At 34.3% G+C, this 12,501-nt stretch overlaps 1 protein-coding gene across 1 annotated transcript in view; it reads left to right on the forward strand.

Moving 5' to 3' along the window:
- LOC149541465 (leucoanthocyanidin reductase-like) overlaps positions 1-11,915 on the forward strand; it is a 33,923-nt gene extending 22,008 nt beyond the window's left edge. The window contains exon 4 of the mRNA XM_089795614.1: positions 11,836-11,915. Coding sequence (XP_089651740.1) covers positions 11,836-11,915 — 80 coding nt within the window. The remainder of the gene's footprint in view (positions 1-11,835) is intronic.
- Positions 11,916-12,501: the final 586 nt, after the last annotated feature.

A 12,501-nucleotide genomic window follows, 5' to 3' on the forward strand; every position in this document is an offset into this window, starting at 1 on the left:
GATGAAAAGACCAATTAAAAGCTTCGAATGAGGAAAATTTCAAAAATAACCAAATTGAAACAATTTGATAAGCGGGCAACAACTAGCTCTAACTAGGGACAAGGACTGAAAAGGATGAAGCTCAATTCCAGAACAATTAGAATAGTGCCTTATCCATTGGGCTATAAAGTAGAGTCATCTGAGGGACCAATTTACAAAAGAGGGAACATACATCAAAAATGGGACAAGGGAAAGAAAAACTAAAGCAACACAAACTGACAAGACCACACCAAAAATAGAACAACTTATATATGAAAATGTGTACTACACCTTCTACTAATGATAATGCTTCAAGTGTTTCCCATTATAAGGTAAGGGCAACTAGGTACCACTTAGGTATGAAAAAATAAAGGAGTTCTTTCCACATACCTCTTTAATCTATAAAGGGCCTCTCCATACAAAGTCAAATTTTCCATGTAAACCCTTTGGCTCTCTATGCTTATTCTAGAGCAAGACAAGATCACCTTCCTATAACACCCTCTTTTTGGCTTTTTTATCAAATAGCTTCTTTACATGAGATTGATGTTCCTTTATTTTGTCTACAACCACATCTCTCTATTCTTCTAGCTTGGTCAAATATAACATTCAATTTTAGAGAGCATCTTTGAATTTATAATTTTCAATAGCATCTTGTAGCTTTAGAGAAAATAATTCTAGAGGAAGAGGGAGGATTGGTTTAGTGGCATATAGGATCTCAAAGGGAGATAGTCCTATTGCTCTCTTCTTATTAGTACAATCTACCCATAATGCATCATATAAGTGTTTGTGCCAAGACCTTTGATTAACATCTATCAATTTCTGCACAACAGACATAATGTTTTTGTAGCTTCATTTTGCTTGACTATTTCCTTGTGTGAAATAATCTGAGGAATGAGTGAGAATGATCCCATATTGATAGAAAAAAGCTAATATTTCATGGGAGGAGAAATTTTTAGCATTATCGGTAATAATTTTGTTAGGAACACCAAACCTAACCAAAATATTTTTCTTGATGAAACTGCACACAACTTCTGAAGTTGTTTTTTTAACTAGGATGGCCTCTACCCACTTAGTAAAATAATTAGTTGCCATTAAAATGTGTGTATGTCTGACAGTGGATGAAGGATGGATAGGACCAATGAAGTCCAAACCCCATTGTTGAAAGGGTTCTTCAATCACTACTAGCTTTAAGGGAAGTGTTGCTAATTGGACTCTTCCTTTGAAATATTGACAAGAGTCACACTTCTTGACCCATTCTTCTACATCTTTGAACATCCTAGGCCAATAAAAATATTTCTCAAAATTTTGTAAGCTGCTACCGATGCTAAGTAATGACCTCCACATGCCTCATTATGAAACAATTGAAGCAAATCCTTTTTCTATTCAGAATCTACACACCTTAGGAAGGTACCATCTATTCCCTTCTTGTACAAAGCATCACCCCAGATAACATACTTTGCAAATTTCAATTTTAAGGTCCTCTTCTCTTTGGGTGACAGATGGGCTATACATTCTCCATAAGTCAATAAAAAGGTGATATTGGAAAACCAATCATCGGTATTACTAATGAATAAGACTAATGGAATTTATTTTTCTATCTCTTCTTTAGTTAAGGAAGATCCTTTTGTGATAGCTTTATGCAAACCTTTTCCTTTGATAAGCTTTGTAGGTTTGATATCAAGATCATATTCTTGTACTTTAGCAATCCAAGAGGCCCTTTTGTTCACACTGATCTCCTATGGTGTCAGAATAGTCTTCATTGCTAAATCAGGAACAAACACCTTGGAATGAGAGTTCAGGATGTAAAACCTAAATTGTTTCACTTCTCTAACTAGAGCATATGCATTCTTCTTGATCAAAGAGTATTTTAATTCATGTTCCTTAAGAGGGATACTCATGAATGCTATTGGGGCCTCAACATTATCTTTGTTAGGTTGGGTAAGTATAGCAGATAAAGTGTAGGGGCATTAACAATTGCAGTCTTGATTTGTTCAAAAGAAGCCTTACCTTCCTTTGTCCATTTAAAATTTGTATTCCCTTTCATCATATCTAAAATTGACTTTGTGATCTCAAAGAAGTCTAGTATGAACCTCCTTATGAATTTTATTTTCCCAAAGGACCTGACCCTTGTTTTACTCATGGGAAGTGATAACTATTGGATAGCTTTCACCCTTTTAGGGTTTACTTGAATTCCCTCCTTGGAAACTAAGTTTCTAAGTAGTTCTCCTTCTATCACTCCAAATATAGACTTCTTAGGATTCAACGAGATGCAATGGATTCAACATTGATGGATGACAACTTCTAGATGTTATATGTGGTCTCTTCTATGTTTGGAAAACACTGTAAGATCATCAAGGTACATGAAAATGATCTTGTTCTTGAGATTTGCAAATGAGTGATCCATTGCTTGCTAGAAGGTGGCTCTAGTATTTATCAAACCAAAAGGCATACAATTGTATGCACACATACCCCATGGAGTGGTAAAAGTTGTTTTATGTTGATCTTCCAATGCCACACTAATCTAATTATAACTAGAGAAACCATCTAACATGGACATGAGCTCTAAATAAGATACCAATTACAAAATATGATCCATGATAGGGATCCCATAATTATCTTTAAGTGACACCTGATTCAAATTTCAGAGGTTGACACATATTCTTATCTTAGGATGATATTGGCTACCTACATTGAATGGTGTATAGGATAGATAATCCTTGCTTTAAGCATTTTATCAACTTCATTGAATATAGCATTAGCTACCTTGGGATTGAATTTCCTTTGTTTTTGTCAGAAGGGAGTTGAACCAAGTTTCAATGGAATCTGATGTTTAAATTTTCCATTCATGAATTCCTTAAGGTCTTCATAACCCCAAGCAAAAATGACTTGATTATCCTTTAGCAAATTTACGAATTCTTCTTTCTCTTCTAATGACAAATTTCTCCCTATTAGGACCATCTTGGGATTTTCTTTACAACCAACGTTCATCTTCTCATAACCCAAAGAATTAGAAGATTTAGTATCTTCAACTTTCTCTTTCCTTTTATCTTCTTTATAAAAAAGACTCTCAAGGGTGACTAACCCTCTAGGAATAACATTACTTTGTAGTTGAATAATCTCAAGATTATCCCCCAGTGTCCCATCATAATTCTATGATCCTTCAAAATTCAAATCTAAAAATGGAGGTCTTCCCTCAAGAAACGTAATGATTTGTGCATCATCATCAAAAAGTTGCAAGTGTCTATCATTATTAGGCACACTGGGTCTATGAATCATCTCTACTATGTAAACATCTTTGTTGAACTTGAGATGATGAATCATGAGAGAGGCAAAGACTGCAAGACAATTAGCTTTGGATTTCTATTCATAAGGGATAGAAAATAAAGAAAAATCATCGAAATGTTCAATCTCATCCCACACTTTATTTCTATATGCCTTCAATTTGGCATTCTTTGTTTGATATTGTCTTCCTACCTGATTGACAACTAATTCTGCATCTCATGATACCTTGAGTTGTTTGATTCCTTTTTCTCTTGCATATTCGAGACAAATTAGAAGAGCTTCATATTCTATGGTATTATTAGTAGTTTCAAAAGCCAACTTATAAGCTTTCAGGAATTTCTCTCCTTTTGGTGATTTTAACACTATCCCAACACCTAAACTAGAAGAAGAAGAACTTCCATCAAACTCCATTGACCATAATTCATTAGTTATATTAGGCATAAGAAGCTCAACTACATCTTCTTTAGTGGATTTCATCATGTATATCCCATGTCCAGTATCAACATACAATATTTCCTCCCTTGGATCATCTAATTTCAAGACTGTATATTTAGCTTTAGGTTTTGGATTGAGTTTAACCTTTTTATCTCTAATCAGAATAAGGGCATGAGACATGTCCATCTTGATTTCACCACCAAGATCTTTACAAAAACTTCTTCTCAATAGCATCCCATAATTAGCTGGGATATTAGCAACAAAGATATTCAATTTTAACTTCTTCTCTGGATGTGTTGCAAGGGTTACTTGAGCATCTTTTAACTGGCCAACTAGCAGAACTTGTTTCATCTCCATGGAATATACCTTTCTTGATGGTTTGTTTAATAAGAGACCTAGTGAATGAATCACCTTCAAAGGCATGACATTATCAGATGCACCTAAATCAATGATACAATTGCTTAACTTGCATCTAGCTATATAGAGGTAAACATAGAAGGGATCAGGTTTATCTAACAAAGAAGCTACAAAAAATGATTCTTTATCAGTCATGAGCCCTTGCAAATTATCTTCCTCTTTTGGAGAAACTCCTGACGCATGGTTGATAGTGATTTTAGGTGAACCTTTACCTTTACCAACACATTGAATCAACCTTTCTAATTGATGTAGGTTGGCTTTTAGATAGTCCAACTGAGAAATTTGTATTTTGGTCTTCCTACAATGATCAATAAAATCAAAAGAGTCTTCCACGATGGGAGAAATTCTACCTTTATTTGTCTCCTTTTCTTTTGAAGGCTCTTCCGAAGTATGCTTTCGAGATAGAATTTTCTTAGCAGTCTCATTAGAAGCTTTATCCTTTGCTTCTTTTTCCCACTTCTCTTCTAATCTCTATCTCCAATTTGGCGTAGCTACATTGCAAGAATGATTATTGATATCTTTATCTTTGTTATAATTAGATTCATATTTTAGAAATTTTATGGAAGAGGTCCTAGTAGTAGGTTCTGTTACATCTTTAGGAGCCACATAGTCTTCTATTTTCTCCACTGTCAAATGCATTTGCATGAATCTAGCCATCTAAGGATAGCTTGCACCATCATGATCTTTTGTTAGGTGAAAATCACAAATAGCAACCTATTTTCTAGACAATGCAGGATGTTCAATGGCTAATCTTGGTGCTGACTTGGGTAGCCATTTAGCTTGTATATTTTGTTGATATGGCATATAATTTCTCCTTGGAATATCTTGATATAGAGGATGAGGATCATGGGGCAACTACTTTTTGATTTGTAACACATCATTAGCCAACTTCTAATATAGAGGATTAGGAGGTTGCTTACCTTTCCCCTTTTGTAGATCATGACTCCATTCTCCTGAACTAAGCAAGTCATCTTCCACCTTGATAGCCAAAGTTTGTGCAACAACCAAATTAGCGGGTCTTGCCCTTCATATTTGAAAGCTTACATCAGAAGGTTGAGTACTAATGAAGAAATTCATTTTATTTTCTTTAATGGGTCTTTTGTTGACAAGAATTTGATTTACTATCAAATTAAAATGAGCAATGAATTCTCACATTGGCTCATGAATTTCCTTCTTCATTTGAGTCAACTAGTAAAGAAGCAAATGTTCATCTTTGGCAGTTTTAAATCTCCTCTTGAAATCTTAAATCAAGGTTACCCATGATGTAATGGATTCAGCCGGTAGCTGACCAAACCATTTAGCTGCAAATTTTGTGAGTGTTTAACCAAAAAGATGAATAGAAACATCTTCATGTTGAATTGCAAGAAACTCGCTTGCCATAAAAAATGCACTAATGTGTTGATTAGTGGTAACTTTCACGTCCCCAAAAAACTTAGGAAGAATCTTTCAGGAGCCAATGGGCATGTCATGTAACTGGTTCCCTAAAGCTAAAGGATTGATAACAGCTCCCCATGGGACCAATGGTTGCAATGCTTGTTGTGCCATAGTTGGGAGAATGATGTTAAAATGCTACAAATTTATAGCTAGAGGTACAAGGGTACCTGGTAGGATCAAGGCTTCAAACATTGTAGGAGAAATAGTAGCCTTGGGTGGTGAAGATGACCTACTAATAGACTTAACCTTCTTCTTTTTCTTAGGAGTAACTGGCTTGAAATCTAACTTCCAAAGGGCTTCAAAATCCTTGTTTAATAGACCCTTTTGTCTGTCTACCCAGGTTTATGGTTTGTCAACCAACTTAGTGGTTATTATTTATTTGCCCTTGGATATGACCAAGATTTCCTCAAACTCTTTTTCTTCTTTAAGAACTTGATTTACTTGATGGTCTTGATGTTCACTTCATCTACACCTCCAAGCTAGGGTGTTCAAGTCTAAAATAATATCCTCCTAGGTATCCTAGAAGCCAAGATTTGGTTGGAGAGTAGGAAAAATGTTCTCACATGGTACCACCATTGTACTTCATTATAGGTGACTGTTAATCTTTACTCATTTAATCTCCCCAGTTGAGTTGCCAAAAATCTGTTGGTGAATAGATTTGTCACTATGAAAATTTGCCCAATGGAGTGTATGTGGCAAACCATTCACAACAGTTGGGTAGGCCCTTGATATGTGGCCTTCCTCTACATTTAAAGTGGTAGCTCCCTTGTATGATATAAATTTTAAAGGGTTTTCAAATAAAGAATCTAAAACTTTAAAGATTAAGAGAAAGCCATTCAGGATGAATGCACCACATGACAACAAAACTTTCTTGAGTCAACAAGAATGATAACAAAGGTGATCAAGAACTACCTTTGAAAAGGGCTAGTATTACCATGCAAATTCATCATTCATAAACATTCACATAGTACCATGAGAATGTTCACTATGAAAGAATTAGTAGTTGATTTCAGAACAAGAAATCAAAAGCTTATCTCATTTCATTTCCTTGTACCAAGAACATAATAGAGATTTTTGATTTTAGAGACAAAAATTGTACATACTATCCAAAGTTTATATCTTGATCAAAATTTCAGCATAGTGTTGCCTTATTCTAAAGCCAAAAATTCCCTTTACAAATTCAAAAAAAAGCCCTTATATAGTCACAGAGGTTAATAACTACCTCTTCGTGGTTAATAACCACTCTCAAAATACGTAATTCTAGAGAGGTTAATCAACCTCAATAAAATTAACCTATGCAAGGAAAACTTTCAAAAAAAAACTTTAGCTAGAATATCTAAGGATGTATACATATTCAATCACTAATCTTCTAGCTATGAACTCTATCTATTTGGACATGACCAACTTATCCGAGAAAGCCTTATAAGCATCGAGGATAATCATTATTGAATCATAATTTGGAATGAACATATTCTCCATCCTAAGTTTGGCTATGAAGTATTTATCCCGGATCTCTTCTAACTCTTGTTGATAGGTTGAAATGTTGCAATCTTCTAGAGTGACTGTGACTAGACTGAGTTTCATCATAGTTTTGCCATCTGATTCTTGATTCTCTATTTTTGAATGAATCTAGATACTAAAGAGACAAGAAGAAATTGGAAATCAATAATTTGAAGATCACCTACTACCACCCCACCTGTGATAGTAGAGATTAATTCATCTATGACTTTCATTTTTATCTACTCCCAAGAAGCTATTAGTTTTTCAAACTCAGTGATCCCTGTGCTGATATTTATCATTTTCCAATTAACACTTTTACTCCAAAGATGTGTTTGATTCACACTTGGATTAGCAATAATTTTCTTAAGAACTAAAGTTCTTATGTCTAACTTGGACATTTCTTGTAATTCATTAGCTAACTTTTTGCTAGTGACTTTCTATTCTTTGCTGCTTTCTAGTTCTTTAGACATTTCTTGTATCTATTCAATGACCTTTGCATATATTTCCTTCACTCCAGTTATGAGTTTTAAATAATCTTCTATCATTTTACTTATCGAAGCTTCAATCATCATGCTATGTGAATTTTTTTTGTTTACTCTTTCAACAATAGCATGATCAAGAATGTCATTGGGACATGCTAATGCTAGTGAAGTAAATACTATCCTCTCATTAGAGGAATTGCTAATCGAATTACTATAAGAGGCCATCATCTAGACTTGCTCCTTGGTTCTTTTCTCATTCTTTGCTCTATGTAACATTTGGGCACTAGTCACTTCAAAAATTTGAAAGTCTCTTTCTATAGTAGATGAACCAAGATCAACCTTATCCAGAATAAAATCTAACTCGGATGCTTCATCAACATTCTTTTCAATTATGGGCTAGGCTATTTCTACACATAGATTTCCTAAAGTTTTATCAATAGCTAACCTGGACATCACTTTAGTCTTTTTCACTTTATGAGGCTTCTAAAGGAAACTAGAGATCACATAAAATGGAGGTAGGATCATTTGAACAAGTTTCTTCTTCTTCTGAAGACTGGATTGGAACCATGATTGCGTAGTATTTGAAACTTGCATGTCACTTTTTATATTTTCAGCAATCATCATTAAATCTTCTAAATTAGATAATTGATTATCCAACTATGTGGTGTCTATTAATGATATCCCAAGAGGAGAGAGACTCGAATGAGGGATTGTTACATCATGAGAGGATGTAATAGGAATGCGTGGTTCAATAGCTTGGGAAATTCCTTGATCCTTCATATTAGGTTCATTTCCTTCCTGATTTGATCTAGTAGATTTACTTTTCATCTTTGTCCTCCTCTTTTTGACTATAAACTTAGCCAGATGATTTAGATCTTCATCTTGATCTAGAATACTTGCATCTAATTGTTGCATTTTATCACCAAAAGTTTCCTTTAATGCCATTTGAGATGATTCTCCTTGATTGCCTCTTCTCTCCCTAATTTGGAATTTAATAGCTTCTTTTTCTGCTTTGACTTTACTAACCCAATATCTTATTCTTTTAAGGACATAGGTAGTTCCTTCTTTCAGGCTTTTTAAAACCTGAATTTACCAATCAATAGGAGGAAGATCTAGTAATTCAATTTTCTTATAGTAGAATGGATCGACCAAGGAACCTTCATCATCATCTACACCTATCACATAAATATCCACCTTGAAGTCTATTACCTACATTACTATAAGTCACATCCAATCTCTCTTCCTAACTTTGAAATCATTTTCACAATCCTCCCAAAAGTCCTCTAGAGCCAAAAAGTGACCAAGGCCGGGGTTTAGCTTTAACTCATTAACTACATAGTCTTTACTATCATAAGGGAAACACATAGTATAAGGATGCAAATTTATTGTGGCAATAGATCTCTCTATATTCCTCTCATCTGATGGTGGTGTCACAACTATAATATCTGATGCTGATAGGAAAAGGTATTTCATCTATCCTCTTGTTCCTACAGAGTTTATTGATTTGACCAATCTACCTGCACATTTCAATTAGGAGAAATTTATCATCAACAAATCTAGGTAGCATTAGGGGACACCCATCATAGGTAGCTAACCTGATATAAGTGAACTTTGGGAACTATATGAAGACACTTCCATATTTGTGTACTTTCATTGCTTCTTTTGGTTAAATTCTAAGTCCCATGTTTCCTTGGATTTCTCTTATTGTCAGCATTGTGAAAGCATCATTCACTCTTCTAAAATGGTGCAAGCTATTGTCATACTATATTTGAGGAAGATGATTGTAAATCATGGTCGTATTATCATATATACCTTGCTGGTTAGGCCTTAGCCAACTTTTGGTATTTGTAATAGCATAGAAAAGGTATGAGGTCATGTAGAAGCAACTATTTTCCTAATGTTCCATGAGTTGTCTATGCAGTGAGTCACTGATTATTTCAGCCCAATCAATGTGTTTCTTCCCTTCATAGACCATTTTAATAACTAGGAACATCAAACCTTTGAATTCATGTGAATCTCAAAGTCCAACTATCACGCTTAATAGAGTTACCATGTTTTCTATGTCTTCCTTTAACAATGATCCGTAGATGGATTTGGCCAATTGAGATTTTCGTTTCCTTGGTTGCAAGAGCCATGACTTGGAAACAATGTTTAAACACTGAGTTTGATTTATGTTAAAATACTCCTTGGTAGTTCTTAGATTGATGTTGGCATATTGCACCCTAGTAAGCAATTGGAAAGCAATGGCAATAGAGATAGGATCTAGATTAACAATTACTTTATTTTTTGATGAAATAACTTCTCTAGTATTTGGATGATAAGCCTTCATGCCTTCCAATACTAAGTCTGGGCATTGTACTGAAATTGGGTGCCCTCTTGCTCGAGCCAAATCACTTTCCAATATCTTTCTGGCTAAAGGGGTCATGTCTTCACTCTCAAGAGATGACCATAAATCTTGAAGGAAAACAGTTCCTAAAATGGTATCACCAAAGTTAGGAAGTGTACTTTTTAGAATGGGAGCATAATCTGGCCTCTAAATTTATACATCATGGTTTGGCTATTGATCCTTTATGTTGATTACTTTGAATTTCTTCAAGGTTCTTCACAAATTGGTGACTTCACAGTTCAATTTGGAAATTGTTCATAAAATACCTATGTATTGCTCAAAGTTTTCCTATTAAGGCAATCTGATGAATAACTATAGCTTTCAACTTGCACTAAAGCTTGGATTTACCTTTAAACTATTGCTCCTTCCTTTATCTATGATATCATTGATTGGAATGCATTCATGCTTTTGGGTTTAATGTATATGAAGTTTCCACATTAATTCCAAGCATGCATATTCGTTTTGTATTTGATTCTTCACAAGCTGGAGTGTTCATTCATGTAGACATTTCAATGAATGGTTTGAGTGCCTTTCTCTATATTCTTGTGCTCTAGAGTGGAAAGTTGTCCAATAGACTATCCAACATAGAAAAATAGTTAATCATATCATTTTCTTACCTCCATCCTATTCCATTTTGAATCCTTGCACTGGGATTTCAATGTTCACCAAACATAAAACTTTTCATGAATCACATGCCTTATCATTCATCCATTTGAAGTTTGGATAATTTTATCAAATAGTTGGCATGCTCTATATGAGATTACCCTATTTGAGACAAAATTTATCTTCCTTCATCTTCTGCGCAAGTAAAAAGGAAATCATAGCCGACATTTTTCGTATATGGAATCTCACAGAAACATGATTGCACAAAGGTGCTATATCTACCTTTAGGTGATACTAGATTTCTTCTTTGTAAGGTTCACTTCTAATCCTTTCTTAAGCAAGCATGTGGGTGACTTACTGTGAGCATGTTCATATCAATAGAATTTTTCCACCTTTCCATTAGTGAAGCTAATGATTATTGAATTAGATTGAAAATGTTCATTTGGGTGCCTATAATGCATATAAAACTCTAAAACTATAATGCTTGACTGAAGAAACATAATATTCCTCCTCTTGTGATGTTGACTAGAACAATGACTTGCATCTAAATAAGCTTAATCCTTAACCTTCTAAAAGGTTAATTTTTTGAACACATCTTAACCATTTTTGGGCAAGATAATGGTTAAGATTGTAAGCTTATCTTAACCATTTTTTTTGTTTTGGAAGATGGGTTAATGGTTAATTTCGTAAGCTCATCTTAATTTCGTAAGCTCATCTTAACCTCTTTTTAGAAGTTAATTTTAGAGGCTTATATTAATCCTTTTTTTTAAAGGTTAACTTTAGAAGCATTGAAAATATGTATTTCAGGTCTCTCCATTAACCTGCAACAACTCTTGACTTAGAACCCAAATTTCAAAAATTTGAAGTGATGAGTGGAGATGAAAATGAGCTAGAGATATTGAAGGAAAAGATCTTTTAAAAAATCAAAGATGAAAAGACCAATTACAAGCTTCAAATGAGGTAAATTTCAAAAATAACACTAATACATTAGGGGTCAATTTGCGATGGTAGGCAAATGTGATGTGTTTTTGGCTTTTTTTTTTCTATTATAGCCCGATGACATCGCAATTGTGACGCTAATGGAATATAAGAGAAAAAAAAAGAAAATGTTGCTCATTTTTATATACAGACAGAGGATATTAAATGCTAACAGGATATATAGACAGAGGATATTGAACCCGTTCCGCTACAAGACACGATGTCAATGGATGGATGGATGATTTAGGGCAAGTTTGAGGTGAGGCCATTTTTGGACTAAGTTGGCTTTGGTTTTGCTAGTGAAGGGGAGCAATGGAGCTGCTAAAGAAGCAGACATAGTGGAAAGCCTCCCAGGCCAACCCCCTGTAGGTTTTGCTTAGTTTTTCTCCATAGGTCTTGTATTATTTTGTGAGTATCCACACTTCCTTTGTTTCATCTTTTGGCTTCTTTAAATGCCCTAGCAATTGACTTAGATTTGTATTGATTCTTTTCAAACACTTATATTAGGTCAGACATCTCTAGTCAATTTGTACCTCAATGTAGACTTGAAATTCTCTTGCAGCATTAGTGTTTAGTAGAATTGTCTTTTGTGTAGCATGGTGATGATAAGATGTCTAAAGATAAAGCTAAATATATTTTTTTTCATGAACACTTGATAGAAATTGAACAATCAAGCTTTAGAAAATGAATAATATCAAGGAAGAGATATTAAAGGCAATTTTCTATCACATTGCAACTCCATAAACTTATGGCAAAGGAAATCTCAAATAAGATCTAAAAAATATTGGAGGAAAAAGCATCAATATAACGCCTCAATATAATGCCTAATTCACTAGATGATTAGGAATGTGACCTTTGCTATGTAGGATTAGAGTCTAGAGAGAACCATTTGTGAATTTTTAATTTAGCTGTCTATAGAATTGATTGTTCATATGGTTCCCTTAATATTGGAGAAACTATCCACTT

The sequence above is a fragment of the Cupressus sempervirens genome, chromosome 8, assembly GCF_028749045.1.
Source record: "Cupressus sempervirens isolate cs-2001-9-10 chromosome 8, ASM2874904v1, whole genome shotgun sequence".
NCBI lineage: Eukaryota > Viridiplantae > Streptophyta > Pinopsida > Cupressales > Cupressaceae > Cupressus > Cupressus sempervirens.